The 17,160-nt window shown below is 32.8% G+C and overlaps 1 protein-coding gene across 1 annotated transcript in view; it reads right to left on the bottom strand.

The window, feature by feature from the left end:
* Positions 1-17,160, bottom strand: part of LOC149776296 (integrin alpha-V-like) — a 147,634-nt gene that overhangs the window by 43,973 nt on the left and 86,501 nt on the right. The window contains exons 12-14 of the mRNA XM_089942765.1: positions 14,027-14,131; positions 5,923-6,018; positions 2,069-2,284 (exon numbers count right to left, since the gene is read on the bottom strand). Coding sequence (XP_089798891.1) covers positions 2,069-2,284; positions 5,923-6,018; positions 14,027-14,131 — 417 coding nt within the window. The remainder of the gene's footprint in view (positions 1-2,068; positions 2,285-5,922; positions 6,019-14,026; positions 14,132-17,160) is intronic.

The following is a 17,160-nucleotide window of genomic DNA, read 5'->3' as shown; positions in this document are numbered from 1 at the left end:
GCTGAACTTTCAAAGAAAACTGGTTATTTTTGATACACCAATTGTTCTGTACAAATACTAAGCAAATGAAAAAATTTAGTGAATGTTCTACAATTATTTAGATATTGCTGCCACAATAAGAAAGGGACATTTCTTTGGTCCTTCAAAGCTGTCCTTTCGCAGTGAGCTGAATAGCAAATACACCTTTCATAAAAAAAGACTGACTACAATCTTCAATATGAACAAAGAACCTTTCATTAAAGGAAGTAAGCGCCAAACGTAAATAAAAGCAATGGAATCTCATGGATTGTTGCATTTTCCAAAATGATTTAAACACATTTATTGTGCCACAGAAGTTTAATTTTTGCAAAGTTTATGCTAGACTTATGATTGCTACCAAGAGCAGCATAAAATGTAAATTCAATTTCCAATCTTTTGAAATCATATATATTTGGCTCTCAAGTTAATTGAAGATGGGGCATCGCACAAAGCTGTTTGTTAAACTTTTTAATACCTTCACAATTTCATTTCATGATGAATAGCCTCATCCCTTGCGGCAAGATGATAGCTGTCTCCCTTGCGCAGTCTCAGCCAGATGATAGCTGTCTCCAGCTGAACAAACTCTAGGCCAAGTACATGTACATGAAACATGTAAACAACTACAGCCACATGCTACTGGTGACAGTATTGTAGTGAATTGTTTAGTGTCAATCTGATATAGATTATTTTTTTATATATCTGTTATTTGTGTTTTCTAACAGGATGCGACTAATACGTTAATTTTATAACATGTGATTTATACTCAAATTCATGGATCTTTTTAATATATATGTACAGTACTTAACAGATTATGGATTGTACAACACAAATTTAAGTTGTCAATAGACCAGTTTGTCTTCATTTTAATCAAAAGCACATATTTTTGTGCCTGTTTTTATACCACCACAACCACCACACCAACTCCACCATTTGTTTGGTTCATGCATCATTTTCTTCAGCAAACTGACTTGGTTGGTTATAACATAGTTCAGTTAATAACAGTCAGATTCTATGGAACTCAACCACTGTGTTATAGTGGGGTCACACTATATTGTGTTTTCTATAGGTCTCAGGAACTTGCATTTTAACATAAATTAAAAGTATGGCCTGAACTTATTTGTGAAGTCACATAGGCTACCTGTGCAAGTAACTAAGTACAATTAAATGTGTAAAGATGACAAAATGTGGTATAGTTGTGAAGGCAGAACTTTGTTGACATACCAAGAAAGAAAAGTTGGAAACATAGATAAGTATACTTTTCTTGTGAAGTGAGAACTCCTCCAATTTGTATCAACACTGATTCTGGCTTTTGTGATGTCTCTCATGATTTGTGTGCTTCTTGGCATGAGCAAAAGTAGTAACTGGGATATTCATGGGTTTTGCCACCAATCCCTGTATCAAGGGGAGAACACTCTACACAACCACCACCTAAGTTGGCAGATAACTTTAGTTAGCTCTTTTTAGCTTAAAGTTTTATCTGGAAGGGCTGGATTTGCAAGATGGTAGTAGTTCTCCTAAGGTTTTATCATTTTGTAACGTATTTAAGGAAGAAAAGGCTGAGTCTTTACTACTCTGTCAGGAATAATCCACTCTAAAATGTAGCTATATATACATACACAGTCTTATTAAAAGCAGATCAACACTGTCATATGTGAAGATCTGACAGCGAAAAGCTTAGGGGTTATGTTCTGGTGAAATTATTACCATAATCAATAATTTTATCAGCCAATCAGATGAAGCCTTATATCTTGAAGTTTTGGAGACTAAGTAGTATAGCAGAATAGTATAAATGTGTACTGAATGATTTGATTTACTTTCAGATTTCTGAAAGCTGCATTTCCATTAGCTAATTCAAAGGTGATCCCTAAGTGGTTGCTGTCAGATCTTCACTAGGACAGTGAAGATCTGATTTTAATGAGATTGCATACATACAGTGCTAGGAACAATCAGCTCTGCAATATAGCTACATACATAATCAATCCACCTCAACACATACTTCCACAATAAAGATTGCTGATTTAGAAGATAGAATCATAAAGAAAAATCCTACTCAGTTTCTCTGCTACTCCAACAGGAGCTGGCTTCTCTACCACGTAGCTAAAGCAGACCATGAGGCGCAGGCATGGTGCATCCCCGCAGGCTGATCCTGGTGTACCATTCAGGGGAATTATGCTTGGAAACAGTCTGATGTCCATGATTACATTTACAATAGGACGTGTTCTCAAAATTATTGCAACATCATTTTTGTATGCTCCAATGGCCAAATCTAGAGATGATGAACAAAATAATTAGAAAGATACATACACATTTAGCCATAAATTAGTTGCCACTTTCAAACATCTCACAGACTTGTATAATAATTTACATTGTTTGAAATGCTCATAATCCAAAAGATGATAGCAAAATTGCACATTTTTGTTCTTATTATGCAGAAAAGTGAAAGTGCATTAAAACTAGACATAGAAGCAACTGGAAATAACATAGTCCATACCTACCAATGGTTTTATGGTTGAAAAGGTGATCACTGTGTATGACAAAGGTAATCAACATATAATGAATTGAAAATGAGCTAATTAATAAATTATTTCATTAATTTATTTAATTAACATAGTACAATAATAAACAAGCAATGGTTATCGATGATAATACTCCTTGAAATTTTATTTTATCTGGTCATCAGGACTCTTAGTTTATTAATTACTTCAACAGGATTATTGCTTTATTAATTACTTCATTAGGACTATTGCTTTATTAATTACTTCATCAGGATATTGCTTTATTAATTACTTCATCAGGACTATTTCTTTATTAATTACTTCAACAGGACTATTGCTTTATTAATTACTTCAACAGGACTGTTGCTTTATTAATTACTTTATAAGGACTATTACTTTATTAATTACTTCATCAGGACTATTGCTTTATTAATTACTTCATCAGGACTATTACTTTGCTAGTTACTTTAGAAGGACTATTACTTTCTTATTTACTTTATAAGGACTATTAATTTACTAATTACCTTTTCAGGACTTACTTATTTAACAATGCCAAAATTCCTCCTGTTTGTTTTACTTATTTCATTTTATTTTATTTCATTTTTAAAGAGTAAGGTTGAAATTCTATAATCAGATATTAATTCCATATTTTTTCATGTTCCTTTTTCTTGATCAGCAATTCAGAATTGTGTTCTAAGCTATAATAGTTACTTTGCCTGTGAATTACACTTGTTTAGATGTGATTTCAAAAGCAGATACTGTAGATTTTATTGGATATATTTGTAATAAGAATTGTAAATGACTTTGTAATACCTTGCTTAATAACGTCTAAACACTATGAAATTACCCTATCAGGATATTGTTTTTAAGAGGAATATATTTTTACTAATGTTTGAAATTCTCCCCATTCTTCCATTTGTTAGGCCACATATTTAGGAATTCATATTTTGTACATTGCAATCATATCATCTTTTCCAATTTAAAGTCATGTTTTTCATGTGACATGGCATGATTAGACAGGTATGCATTAAACTAGACATAGAAGCCATTGAAATGGCCACATATTTTCATTACTGACTCACTCTACACCCTCATCCCCATGACACTCACTCAAGATTTGAAAATGTCACTATCATCTGCTCATCTTCATAAAATATTATATTAGACCCATGGATAGAAAGACAAACTAACCCATGGATAAACAGACTGAAACTAACCCATGGATAAACAGACTGACTCACACATAGATTGACAGACTGAGTCACTGATAGACAGAATGACTAACTCATAGACAGACTGAACCATATAAAGACTGAATCATGGACAGATAGATTGGCTGACCCTATTCATAAACAGGCAAGCTGACTAACCTATGGATAGATAGACTAATGCAAGGACAGACAGAATAAGTCCTGGATACGGAGACTAGACAACCAAAGGATAGACAGACTGACTCACCCAAAGACAGATAGCCAGAATGACTGGCCAGTGGATTGACAGACTGACTGGCCCATCAATAGACAGACTAAATGAGTATTGGATAGAGACTGGACAACCCATGAATAGATAGATGGACTGACTAACCCATAGATAGACTGAGTCAGGAATAGACAAATTAACTGAGCCTTGGAAAGACTGACCCACAAATAGATAGGCCTACTGACCAACCCATGGATATATAGACTGACCCATGGATCAAAAGACTGAGTCTTGGGGAGACAGACTTGCCATCCAAAGGATAGAGAGACTGACCAACCCAAAGACAGACACACTGGCTGACTCATGATTAACAAGACTGACTGACCCATGGATAGACAGACTGATGACACACATAAGTAGACAGACTGACCCATGTATAGACAGACTGATGACACACATAAGTAGAAAGGCTGACTGAGTCAAGCACAGTGGGGACATACCTTAGTGGCCATCCATACCAGGCCAAACCAACAAGTACATGCTGCAAGCAATGGAGACCTATCATGAGTGGTCAGCTATACAGAACCAAATCAACATAGACCTGCTGCAAGCTGTGCAGACTTACAAACTACTGTAATGGGTTGAAAGTCTGATCAGGTCATCTAATTATGGCCAAATAAAGCAAATAAAATTTTAAAACATCTAATTTTAATAATTTGTATGTTATGATACTAAAATGGGACAAATATGTGGTTGTACTGAAGTATGGTTGTGTGGATGTACTGAAGTATGGTCGTTTGGATGTAATGAAGTATGGTTGTGTCGATGTAGTGAAGTATGGTTGTTTGGATGTACTGAAGTATGGTTGTGTGGATGTACTTAAGTGTGGTTGTGTGGATGTACTGAAGTATGGTTGTGTGGATGTACTTAAGTGTGGTTATTTGGATGTACTGAAGTATGGTTGTTTGGATGTACTGAATTGAGGTTGTGTGGATGTACTGAAGTATGGTTGTGTGGATGTACTTAAGTATGGTTGATTGGATGTACTGAAGTATGGTTGTGTGGATGTACTGAAGTATGGTTGTGTGGATGTAGTGAAGTATGGTTGTTTGGATGTACTGAAGTATAGTTGTGTGGATGTACTGAAGTGTGGTTGTGTGGATGTACTGAAGTGTGGTTGTGTCGATGTATTGAAGCATGGTTGTGTGGATGTACTGCAGTATGGTTGTGTGGATGTAGTGAAGTATGGTTGTTTGGATGTACTGAAGTATAGTTGTGTGGATGTACTGAAGTGTGGTTGTGTGGATGTACTGAAGTGTGGTTGTGTCGATGTATTGAAGCATGGTTGTGTGGATGTACTTAAGTATGGTTGCGTGGATGTAGTGAAGTATGGCTGTGTGGATGTACTGAAGTATGGTTACTATGATGTACTGAAGTATGGTTGTGTGGATGTACTGAAGTATGGTTGTGTGGATGTACTGAAGTATAACTGTGTGGATGTACTGAAGTATGGTTGTGTGGATGTACTGAAGTATGGTTGTGATGATGTACTTAAGTATGGTTGTGTGGATGTACTGAAGCATGGTTGTGAGGATGTACTGAAGTATGGTTGTGAGGATGTACTTAAGTATGGTTGTGTGGATGTACTGAAGAATGGTTGTGAGGATGTATTTAAGTTGGTTTTGAGGATGTACTTAAGTGTGGTTGTGTGGATGTACTGAAGTATGGTTGTGAGGATGAACAGTTGGACAACAGCTTCTGCTATTACAATTCTGGCATAAAATAGCATATATTATAATAGGTCTCAATTACATTGCACAATAAGTTCATGACATTCCTGTTTTCTTGTAAAATGTGACATAACAAAACTGGTACATATATATTTAAGAAAAAAATGCAATTGTTTCACAATAATTTCTTAACATTAACTGAATTTAACAACATTATAGTGTGAAATAAATAAGACCCCTTGCTGAAAGCTAAATTTCACCTGTAAATCCATTTTTATCCACATCATATTCACCATTAATGTGCCAACCAAACGTCTGAATATTTGATCCAGGTATTTTTGATGTAATGACCCGACCTGTAATCAAATAATGAAGCACTACATTAATATAATTATGGAGACTTCATTAATATCATTATAATGATGTACAGTGGCAGTAGACAGATGAGAAGGATGTAATGACAAATGTAGGGAAGGAGAAAAAAGTGTAAAAAGATGAAATGGAAATGGCTTTCATAATAATCATAATCATAATCGTAATCCATCTGCCTTGGATGCAAAGGTCATGGGTTCGATTCCCGGCTGAGTCAAACCAAAGACTTATAAAAATGGTACTGACAGCTGCCTTGCTTGGTGCTTAGCACTAAGAGGTTAGTGTTAGGACTGGTCAGCCTGGTGACAGGATAATGTGACTGAGTGGGACATCATGCTACATGTCTGTGGCATAATGCCCCAGTGCTAGGCATCACTAAAACTGACACACTGCAGACATTGTAGTGATATGACTGAAAAATTGTTAAAGCTACGTTTAAAAAAAAATCCAAATCCAAATCACTTCATTAATATCATAATGGAGGCTTGTACCGGTGGTAGAAAGAGGAGTAGGCTTAGAAAGAGGAAGATAATGAGAGACATTTGGAAATGGAAACGACTTTCATTACAACAGAATAAAGCTTATATCATGTTATCTCAACAGATAACTTTAAAACAAGTCATTACAAAATAATACTTTCTCCATCACTTACATAGCTCAACATCTGCATTTATCCCACTGGTTTGGATTCACACCAATGTCATCTTGATAACCCATAAAGTGCATGGATTCACACCAACACCATCTTGATAACACATAATATACATTGATTCACACCAATATCATCTTGGTAACTCACAAAATGAATGGATTCACACAAACACCATCCTGATAATTCATAAAATACATGGATTCACACCAACGCGATCTTGGAAATCCATAACATGCATGTATTCACACCAATGTCATCTTGATAACACATAATATACATGGATTCATACCAATGTCATCTTGTTAATTCATAATATACATGGATTTAAACCAATGTCATCTTGATAACTCATTACATGCATGGATTCACACCAACGCGATCTTGGTAATTCATAATATACATGGCTTCACACCAATATCATCTTGATAACTCATTTATCCCACTAGATCAGGATTCATAATATACATGGATTTACACCAATGTCATCTTGGTAATTTGTAATATACATGGATTCACACCAATGTCATCTTGATAACTCATCGACATATACATGGATTCACACCAACGCGATCTTGATTAATTCATAAAATACAAGCATTCACACAAACACGATCTTGATAATTCATAATATGCATGTATTCACACCAATGTCATCTTGATAACTCACCATATACATGGATTCATACCAATGTCATCTTGATAACTCATCATATACAGGGATTCACACCAATGTCATCTTGATAACTCACCATATACATGGATTCACACCAATGTCATCTTGGCAATTCATCGACATATACATGGATTCACACCAATGCGATCTTGATTAATTCATAAAATAAATGCATTCACACAAACACGATCTTGATAATTCATAATATGCATGTATTCACACCAAAGTCATTTTGATAACTCACCATATACATGGATTCATACCAATGTCATCTTGATAACTCATCATATACATGGATTTACACCAATGTCATTTTGATAACTCAACATATACATGGATTCACACCAATGTCATCTTGATAACTCACCATATACATGGATTCACACCAATGTCATCTTGATAACTCACCATATACATGTATTCACACCAATATCATCTTGATAACTCATCATATACATGGATTTACACCAATGTCATTTTGATAACTCACCATATACATGGATTTATACCAATGTCATCTTGATAACTCATCATATACATGGATTCACACCAATGCCATCTTGATAACTCACCATATACATGGATTTATACCAATGTCATCTTGATAATTCATCATATACATGGATTTATACCAATGTCATCTTGATAATTCATCCTTTACATGGATTTATACCAATGTCATCTTGATAGCTCATCATTTACATGGATTTATACCAATGTCATCTTGATAACTCATCAAATACATGGATTCACACCAATGTCATCTTGATAACTCACCATATACATGGATTTATACCACTGTCATCTTGATAACTCATAATATACATTGGTTTACACTAGTGTCATCTTGATAACTCATCAAATACATGGATTCACACCAATGTCACCTTGATAACTCACCATATACATGGATTCACACCAATGTCATCTTGATAACTCACCATATACATGGATTTATACCAATGTCATCTTGATAACTGATAATATACATTGATTTACACCAGTATCATCTTGATAACTCATTATATACATGGATTCACACCAATGTTATCTTGATAACTCATCATATACATGGATTTATACCAATGTCATCTTGATAACTGATAATATACATTGATTTACACCAGTGTCATCTTGATAACTCATTATATACATGGATTCACACCAATGTTATCTTGATAACTCACCATATACACCACTCCCTCGATAACTCGCGCACATCGGGGTCCAGAAACATCGACCGCACTATAAGCGAGGGGCGAGTTATCGAGGGACCTATAAAATAAGCCCAAAACCAATAAAGTGATTGACGACATAACGGAAAAATGGGGGGGGGGTAGGCAGATTATACTGTTGAATATTCACTTTATAATCGTTCTGAGATTAACTGTTAATAAATATCTCTTCATAACGGTGTACTTTATTATTTTCTCATAGGACAACATTAAAAATTTCAGGATAAATTACAGTGTATTGAGGCGATCATCGAAAACATTGTTCCACGTGGTTTCCGTTCGCTGAACATGTGTACCACTTCACACATTGTGTACTACGTCACTAATTTTTATGTTGAATTGTATACATTCTAGTTTTATTGTTTGAGCCAAATTATAATTTTTTTTACACAAAAGATCGACTCTTTTCGAGAAACAGTGTCGATCGAACGATAGATAGATAGATAGATTTGAATGCGATAGAAGTAAAATGGAAAAAAAAACCAAGAGTTAATCAGTACTAACATATTTAATTGGTCTCAAATTTAAAACAACGTAAATTAGAACAAGTTAATACTTGCCGTTTGTGCCACGCTTGAAAAATATCAATTCACTTTTTGAAAAAAATCAGTTAATTTTTTTTGTGTGTGTTACTCCTTGGTTTCTCTGCCGCCGAGCAAAATCCCTCAGATTTCTCAACTGCATGAGCTTTACGTAGTCAACATTTTGGGTCTCCAGCCACCTTATGGCAATATCAAAATATTTGCTTCCTGTGCAGAGGGGTGGGGGTGCGACATCTGTGTCTGCATCACTTTCAACACTTGTGTTATTCCAGGTAGAATCGTCTTCTGCTGCAAATTCGTTCGCTATAGAAATAATTATAGTTTCATCTGACATGTATGCAGCTGTAGGGCAATCATTGTCAGAACAAATCCACTCCTCCATCAAGAGAAACGCCCATCTCAGGACCATGAGTCTGTACTAATTTCTCCCAAACAGCCTCGGCATTAATGACATCAGTTTCACTGAAACATTCGAAGTCACTATCGTCGTCGTTGTTTCTGTTACTGTTTTGCTTTACGTCAAAGGCAACTCCAAGACCCTTAATCCAGCACCCGAGGTCTCTTGTAATCGATTTTTTTTTTTAATCCAACAAACACTTCCCCAAGTTGTTGATCAAAACAAAGCCGGCATGTACATGTAATTAGGTTCTCACAGAAGTACTCACGGGTTTCGATGTGACGGTCGATTGACTCTTTTCATGTTTTCAATGAACAGACTATGTTGTAATTATAATGTTTACACTGAAACGGAATTAAAGGATTAGAACGTGACTTTCACACAGAAAGTCGTTTAATTGGTGTTTATTTCATTCTCTGTTGCCACCTGTTAACATTTACCAGAAGTTTTCATTGATCGCTATTTCACCAGACTGTTTATTTACAGTATAATGACAACTATTTATCCTAAAAACTTACATAATATATGATATCTTTAAACAGAGGTCTCGCTAGGATTTTAAAACTGGGTCTTTCTGCCTCTGAATTCAATCACTAAATATCAGTATATTTTTTCACTCGGCCGCCAAGTCAAAGCCTTTGAACTAGCCGCCTAGCTGTTGCATCATGTTCTTTTTTTTTTTAATGTACTCTTATGAAATAGCAACAGTACATCAAAGAGTCGTTCAGTCACTGAATTCTGTCATTGTAAATATCAGCACAGTAAACTGATCAACACATTTTCCCCACAAAGCAGGTGGCTGAAACAGGACCGGCAAATCTTTGAATTTTCCCGCGTACCTATTACATGCGTACGGAGGACTCCCGCCTTTTCTGCGTCCCAGATCAAAAATTGGCGTCCAAATACGCGTAATTAAGCGTTTTCGAGATCTCTGAAATTAATTCTTCTCTAGAACTTGCAAATTTCAAAATATGGATTATATTTTTACGGGCATTAATCACCATTTTCGATGATAAAACGAGCAATGTATCAAGGTTTAATTTATCAATTCTTATCGTAATTTTTTTCATGTTCAGCATATTTTAAAGATATTTTAAATACATTTTCTCTGGAAAAAATCGGGAGCCAAGACGGACACCGCGTTATAAGCGGGATCGCGAGTTATCCGGGCGCGAGTTATCGAGGGAGCGGTGTACATGGATTTATACCAATGTCATCTTGATAACTGATAATATACATTGATTTACAAAAGTGTCATCTTGATAACTCACCATATACATGGATTTATGCCAATGTCATCTTGATAACACATCATATATATGGATTCACACCAATGTCATCTTGATAACTCATCATATACATGGATTTATACCAATGTCATCTTGATAATTCATCATTTACATGGATTTATACCAATGTCATCTTGATAACTCATCATATACTGTACATGGATTTACACCAATGTCATCTTGATAACTCATCATTTACATGGATTTATACCAATGTCATCTTGATAAGTCATCAAATACATAGATTCACACCAATGTCATCTTGATAACTCACCATATACATGGATTCACACCAATGTCATCTTGATAACTCATCATATACATGGATTTATACCAATGTCATCTTGATAACTGATAATATACATTGATTTACACCAATGTCATCTTGATAACTCATAATATACATGTATTCACACCAATGTCATCTTGATAACTCATCATATACATGGATTCACACCAATGTCATCTTGATAACTCTTCATATACATGGATTCACACCAATGTCATCTTGATAACTCATCAAATACATGGATTCATACCAATGTCATCTTGATAACTCATAATATACATGGATTCACACCAATGTTATCTTCATAACTCATCAAATACATGGATTCACACCAATGTCATCTTGATAACTCACCATATACATGGATTCACACCAATGTCATCTTGATAACTGATAATATATATTGATTTACACCAATGTCATCTTGATAACTCATAATATACATGTATTCACACCAATGTCATCTTGATAACTCATCATATACATGTATTCATACCAATGTCATCTTGATAACTCATAATATACATGTATTCACACCAATGTCATCTTGATAACTCTTCATATACATGGATTCATACCAATGTCATCTTGATAACTCATCATATACATGGATTCATACCAATGTCATCTTGATAACTCATAATATACATGTATTCACACCAATGTCATCTTGATAACTCATCATATACATGGATTCATACCAATGTCATCTTCACAACTCATAATATACATGTATTCATACCAATGTCATCTTGATAACCTTTAATTAACATGGATTCTCACAATATCATCTCCATAACTCATAATATTCATTTATTCACACCAATGCCATCTTTGGTAAAACATAATATACATGGAGTTTCACAGATGCAATCTTGGTAACTTATAATATACATGGATTTACACCACTGTCATCTTTGTATATCATATTGTGCATGGATTCACGCCAATGTTCTCTTGACAACACATAATTTACATGGATTAATACCCATGAATGCTGATAATTCACAAACTACATGGATTAATACCCATGAATGCTGATAATTCACAAACTACATGGATTAATACCCATGAATGCTGATAATTCACAAACTACATGGATTAATACCCATGTTATGCTGATAATTCACAAACTACATGGATTAATACCCATGAATGCTGATAATTCACAAACTACATGGATTAATACCCATGAATGCTGATAATTCACAAACTACATGGATTAATACCCATGAATGCTGATAATTCACAAACTACATGGATTAATACCCATGAATGCTGATAATTCACAAACTACATGGATTAATACCCATGTTATGCTGATAATTCACAAACTACATGGATTAATACCCATGAATGCTGATAATTCACAAACTACATGGATTAATACCCATGAATGCTGATAATTCACAAACTACATGGATTAATACCCATGAATGCTGATAATTCACAAACTACATGGATTAATACCCATGAATGCTGATAATTCACAAACTACATGGATTAATACCAATGAATGCTATCTTGATAACTCACAAAGTGGATGCACAAAGTGCCACATGTTAGCAAACTGCTTGTACATTCTGTGAGCCTTATTTATTGAAATGAGTTTATTAGGTGCAGTAATTAGTGTTTTTCTTTCAATACACATGAGTTTCTTGCATAAAGTTATTGTGACTTTTGATTGAGTATAGTATAACAATTGCTGGGGGTAGACTTGTCTGAAAGAGATTATTCTGTAGTATGTATTATTTTAGCAGCCATTTAAATATGAAGAACTACTGACTAAATAAATACATTATGATTCTTTGCATGGCAGACATTGTAAGTAAGGTCACATAAGACTTAGATATATATAATAACTGGACAGTATTTTGTACACAAGACAGCATTTAAAAGCTATTTTAGGATGCATAAACCATCAAACAAGAGCTAATATCAGATGAAATAGGTAACAATTATAAATTAGGCCATTTTAATGAGGTCAATGACTGAACATGAATTAAATGTTAGACCACTTTAATGAGGCCAGTGACTAAACATGAAATAAATGTTTAGCCACTTAAATGAGGTCAAAGACTTAACATGAAATAAATGTTAGGCCACATTAATAAGGTCAGTGACTGAACACAAAATAAATGTTAGTCCACTTCAATGAAGTCAATGACTGAACATGAAATAAATGTTAGGCCACATTAATGAGGTCAGTGACTGAACATGAAATAAATGTTAGGCCACATTAATAAGGTCAGTGACTGAACACAAAATAAATGTTAGTCCACTTCAATGAAGTCAATGACTGAACATGAAATAAATGTTAGGCCACATTAATGAGAATCACTGAACATGAAATAAATGTTAGGCCACTTCAATGAAGTCAATGACTTAAAAAGAAATAAATGTTAGTCCACATTAATGAGGTTGATGACTAAATATGAAATAAATGTAAGGACATTTGAATGAGGCCAATAACTGAATATTAATGTACATTATACTGAGGGGGTTTGTAATGAGGAACCAGTGTATCACATTCTTTTGTTTGGCTTCCAACTTGGCCTTTCAATTATGAAAGAAAGAAAGCTAAAGATAAGACAATACAAGGAGGAATATTTACTCAAACAATTTTATTTTCAAATGAAGATTACAATTTATAAAATAAAACTTTAATATAGATGAGGACAGAATGATGCAAGGCTAAATGAAAATAATATATGGGATAGTGATTACAGAATGGTATAAATCTAAATGAAAATAATATATGGGATAGTGATTACAGAATGGCATAAATCTAAATGAAAATAATATATGGGATAGTGATTATAGAATGGTATAAATCTAAATTAAAATAATATATGGGATAGTGATTATAGAATGGTATAAATCTAAATTAAAACAATATATGTGAAAGTGATTACCAGTTATTCTTTGTGAGAACACATCCTTAACACCATCTGTTCCCCCATTATAAATGTACACCGCACCTGTATACTCATCTTCATATGGTGCACCAATGGCCACATCTACATGAGAAAAGTGACAATAATTTACATGCTTTGAATAACTGATTGATAACAATAAAAATATTTCTTTTACATTATAAGAAATGGTTAGATGTGACAGTTAGACAAAAAAAGATATGAATAAGAACAAGAATTAGAGTTTGCAAAACATATGTACCACCACTATTGTAGTGTTGTCACTAAACTATTTTAGGACACAATACCACAATAACGTATCACCACTATTGCAGTATTGTCACTAAACTATTTTTGGACACAATACCACAATAACATATCATTACTATTGCAGTGTTGTCACTAAACTATTTTAGAACACAATACCACAATAACGTATCACCACTATTGCAGTATTGTCACTAAACTATTTTTGGACACAATACCACAATAACATATCATTACTATTGCAGTGTTGTCACTAAACTATTTTTGGACACAATACCACAATAACATATCACCACTACTGCAGTATTGTCACTAAACTATTTTTGGACACAATACCACAATAACATATCATTACTATTGCAGTGTTGTCACTAAACTATTTTAGGACATGATATCACAATAACATATCACCACTATTGCAGTATTGTCACTAAACTATTTTTGGACACAATACCACAATAACATATCATTACTATTGCAGTGTTGTCACTAAACTATTTTAGGACATGATATCACAATAACATATCACCACTATTGCAGTATTGTCACTAAACTATTTTTGGACACAATACCACAATAACATATCATTACTATTGCAGTGTTGTCACTAAACTATTTTAGGACATGATATCACAATAACATATCACCACTATTGCAGTGTTGTCACTAAACTATTTTAGGACACGATATCACAATAACATATCACCACTATTGCAGTGTTGTCACTAAACTATTTTAGGATTCAATAGCACCACAACATCTACTACCACTACTGCAGTCTGAATGACGTTCACCATTATATGGACTTGTATTTAAAATGTTGGTGATTCTAACAAAGAATTCCCATAGTAATCTTCAATAAAACTAGGACAGATATCTTTCAAGACAATTTCATAACAGAGTTCAAATTTTTGAAAGATTTAGTTCTCTGCTCATGACCCAATTACAAACCAGAATACTGCTTTAAACTCCAACATGAGTAATGATTCATTACCTTGTTTTAATGTATGGTTAGAGAAACATGTTACTTTGGAGAAATCTGATTACATGAAAGAATGATTTTAATAATATCAATGGGTATAAATGAATGATTTTAATAATATCAATGGGTATAAAAGAATGATTTTAATAATATCAGTGGGTATAAAAGAATGATTTTAATAATCAATGGGTATAAAAGAATGATTTTAATAATATCAATGGGTATAAAAGAATGATTTTAATAATATCAGTGGGTATAAAAGAATGATTTTAATAATATCAATGGGTATAAAAGAGTGAATTTAATAATATCAATGGGTATAAAAGAATGATTTTAATAATATCAATGGGTATAAAAGAATGATTTTAATAATATCAGTGGGTATAAAAGAATGATTTTAATAATATCAGTGGGTATAAAAGAATGATTTTAATAATACCAATGGGTATAAAAGAATGATTTTAATAATATCAGTGGGTATAAAAGAATGATTTTAATAATCAATGGGTATAAAAGAATGATTTTAATAATATCAGTGGGTATAAAAGAATGATTTTAATAATATCAATGGGTATAAAAGAGTGAATTTAATAATATCAATGGGTATAAAAGAATGATTTTAATAATATCAATGGGTATAAAAGAATGATTTTAATAATATCAGTGGGTATAAAAGAATGATTTTAATAATATCAGTGGGTATAAAAGAATGATTTTAATAATACCAATGGGTATAAAAGAATGATTTTAATAATATCAGTGGGTATAAAAGAATGATTTTAATAATCAATGGGTATAAAAGAATGATTTTAATAATATCAATGGGTATAAAAGAATGATTTTAATAATATCAATGGGTATAAAAGAATGATTTTAATAATATCAGTGGGTATAAAAGAATGATTTTAATAATATCAATGGGTATAAAAGAATGATTTTAATAATATCAGTGGGTATAAAAGAATGATTTTAATAATATCAATGGGTATAAAAGAATGATTTTAATAATACCAATGGGTATAAAAGAATGATTTTAATAATATCAATGGGTATAAAAGAATGATTTTAATAATATCAGTGGGTATAAAAGAATGATTTTAATAATATCAATGGGTATAAAAGAATGATTTTAATAATATCAGTGGGTATAAAAGAATGATTTTAATAATACCAATGGGTATAAATGAATGATTTTAATAATATCAATGGGTATAAAAGAATGATTTTAATAATATCAGTGGGTATAAAAGAATGATTTTAATAATACCAATGGGTATAAAAGAATGATTTTAATAATATCAGTGGGTATAAAAGAATGATTTTAATAATATCAATGGGTATAAAAGAATGATTTTAATAATATCAATGGGTATAAAAGAATGATTTTAATAATATCAATGGGTATAAAAGAATGATTTTAATAATACCAATGGGTATAAAAGCTTAGGAAGATAGATTTTATTTTAATGTTATATTTTGGAAAGAAAATCCCATTAATTTTCAAATTTTGGTGTATTAGTAATCAGTCATTTACATCCATAACAAGGGCCTATTCATTCAGAAATTTTGGCAATTCTTTCGTTATTTTTAACATTGATTGCTGCTGATAATAACTGAGTTTAAAATAGAAACTTTTTTGTATTCAGTTAAGTGCAATGGGTTCATTTGACTGTCTTTATTCTTTGTAGTTGTGTGGGCTTGATAGCTTTAATTCTGACATTTTCTATTTACTGAATTAAAGCTTTAATCCTGACACTATCTATTTACTGAATCATAGATTTAATCCAGATGCTGTCTTTTTATGAAATAATATTTAGTCCTGTTATTGTCTATTTACTTAATTAGAGGTTTAAAGTTAATACAGTGTACTGTCTATTTAGAGAAC

Source organism: Sinohyriopsis cumingii, chromosome 18, assembly GCF_028554795.1.
Source record: "Sinohyriopsis cumingii isolate HCF-2022 chromosome 18, ASM2855479v2, whole genome shotgun sequence".
Taxonomy (NCBI): Eukaryota; Metazoa; Mollusca; class Bivalvia; order Unionida; family Unionidae; genus Sinohyriopsis; species Sinohyriopsis cumingii.
Note: the sequence above shows the minus strand (reverse complement) of the source record. Positions and strands in the feature narration are given on the sequence as shown.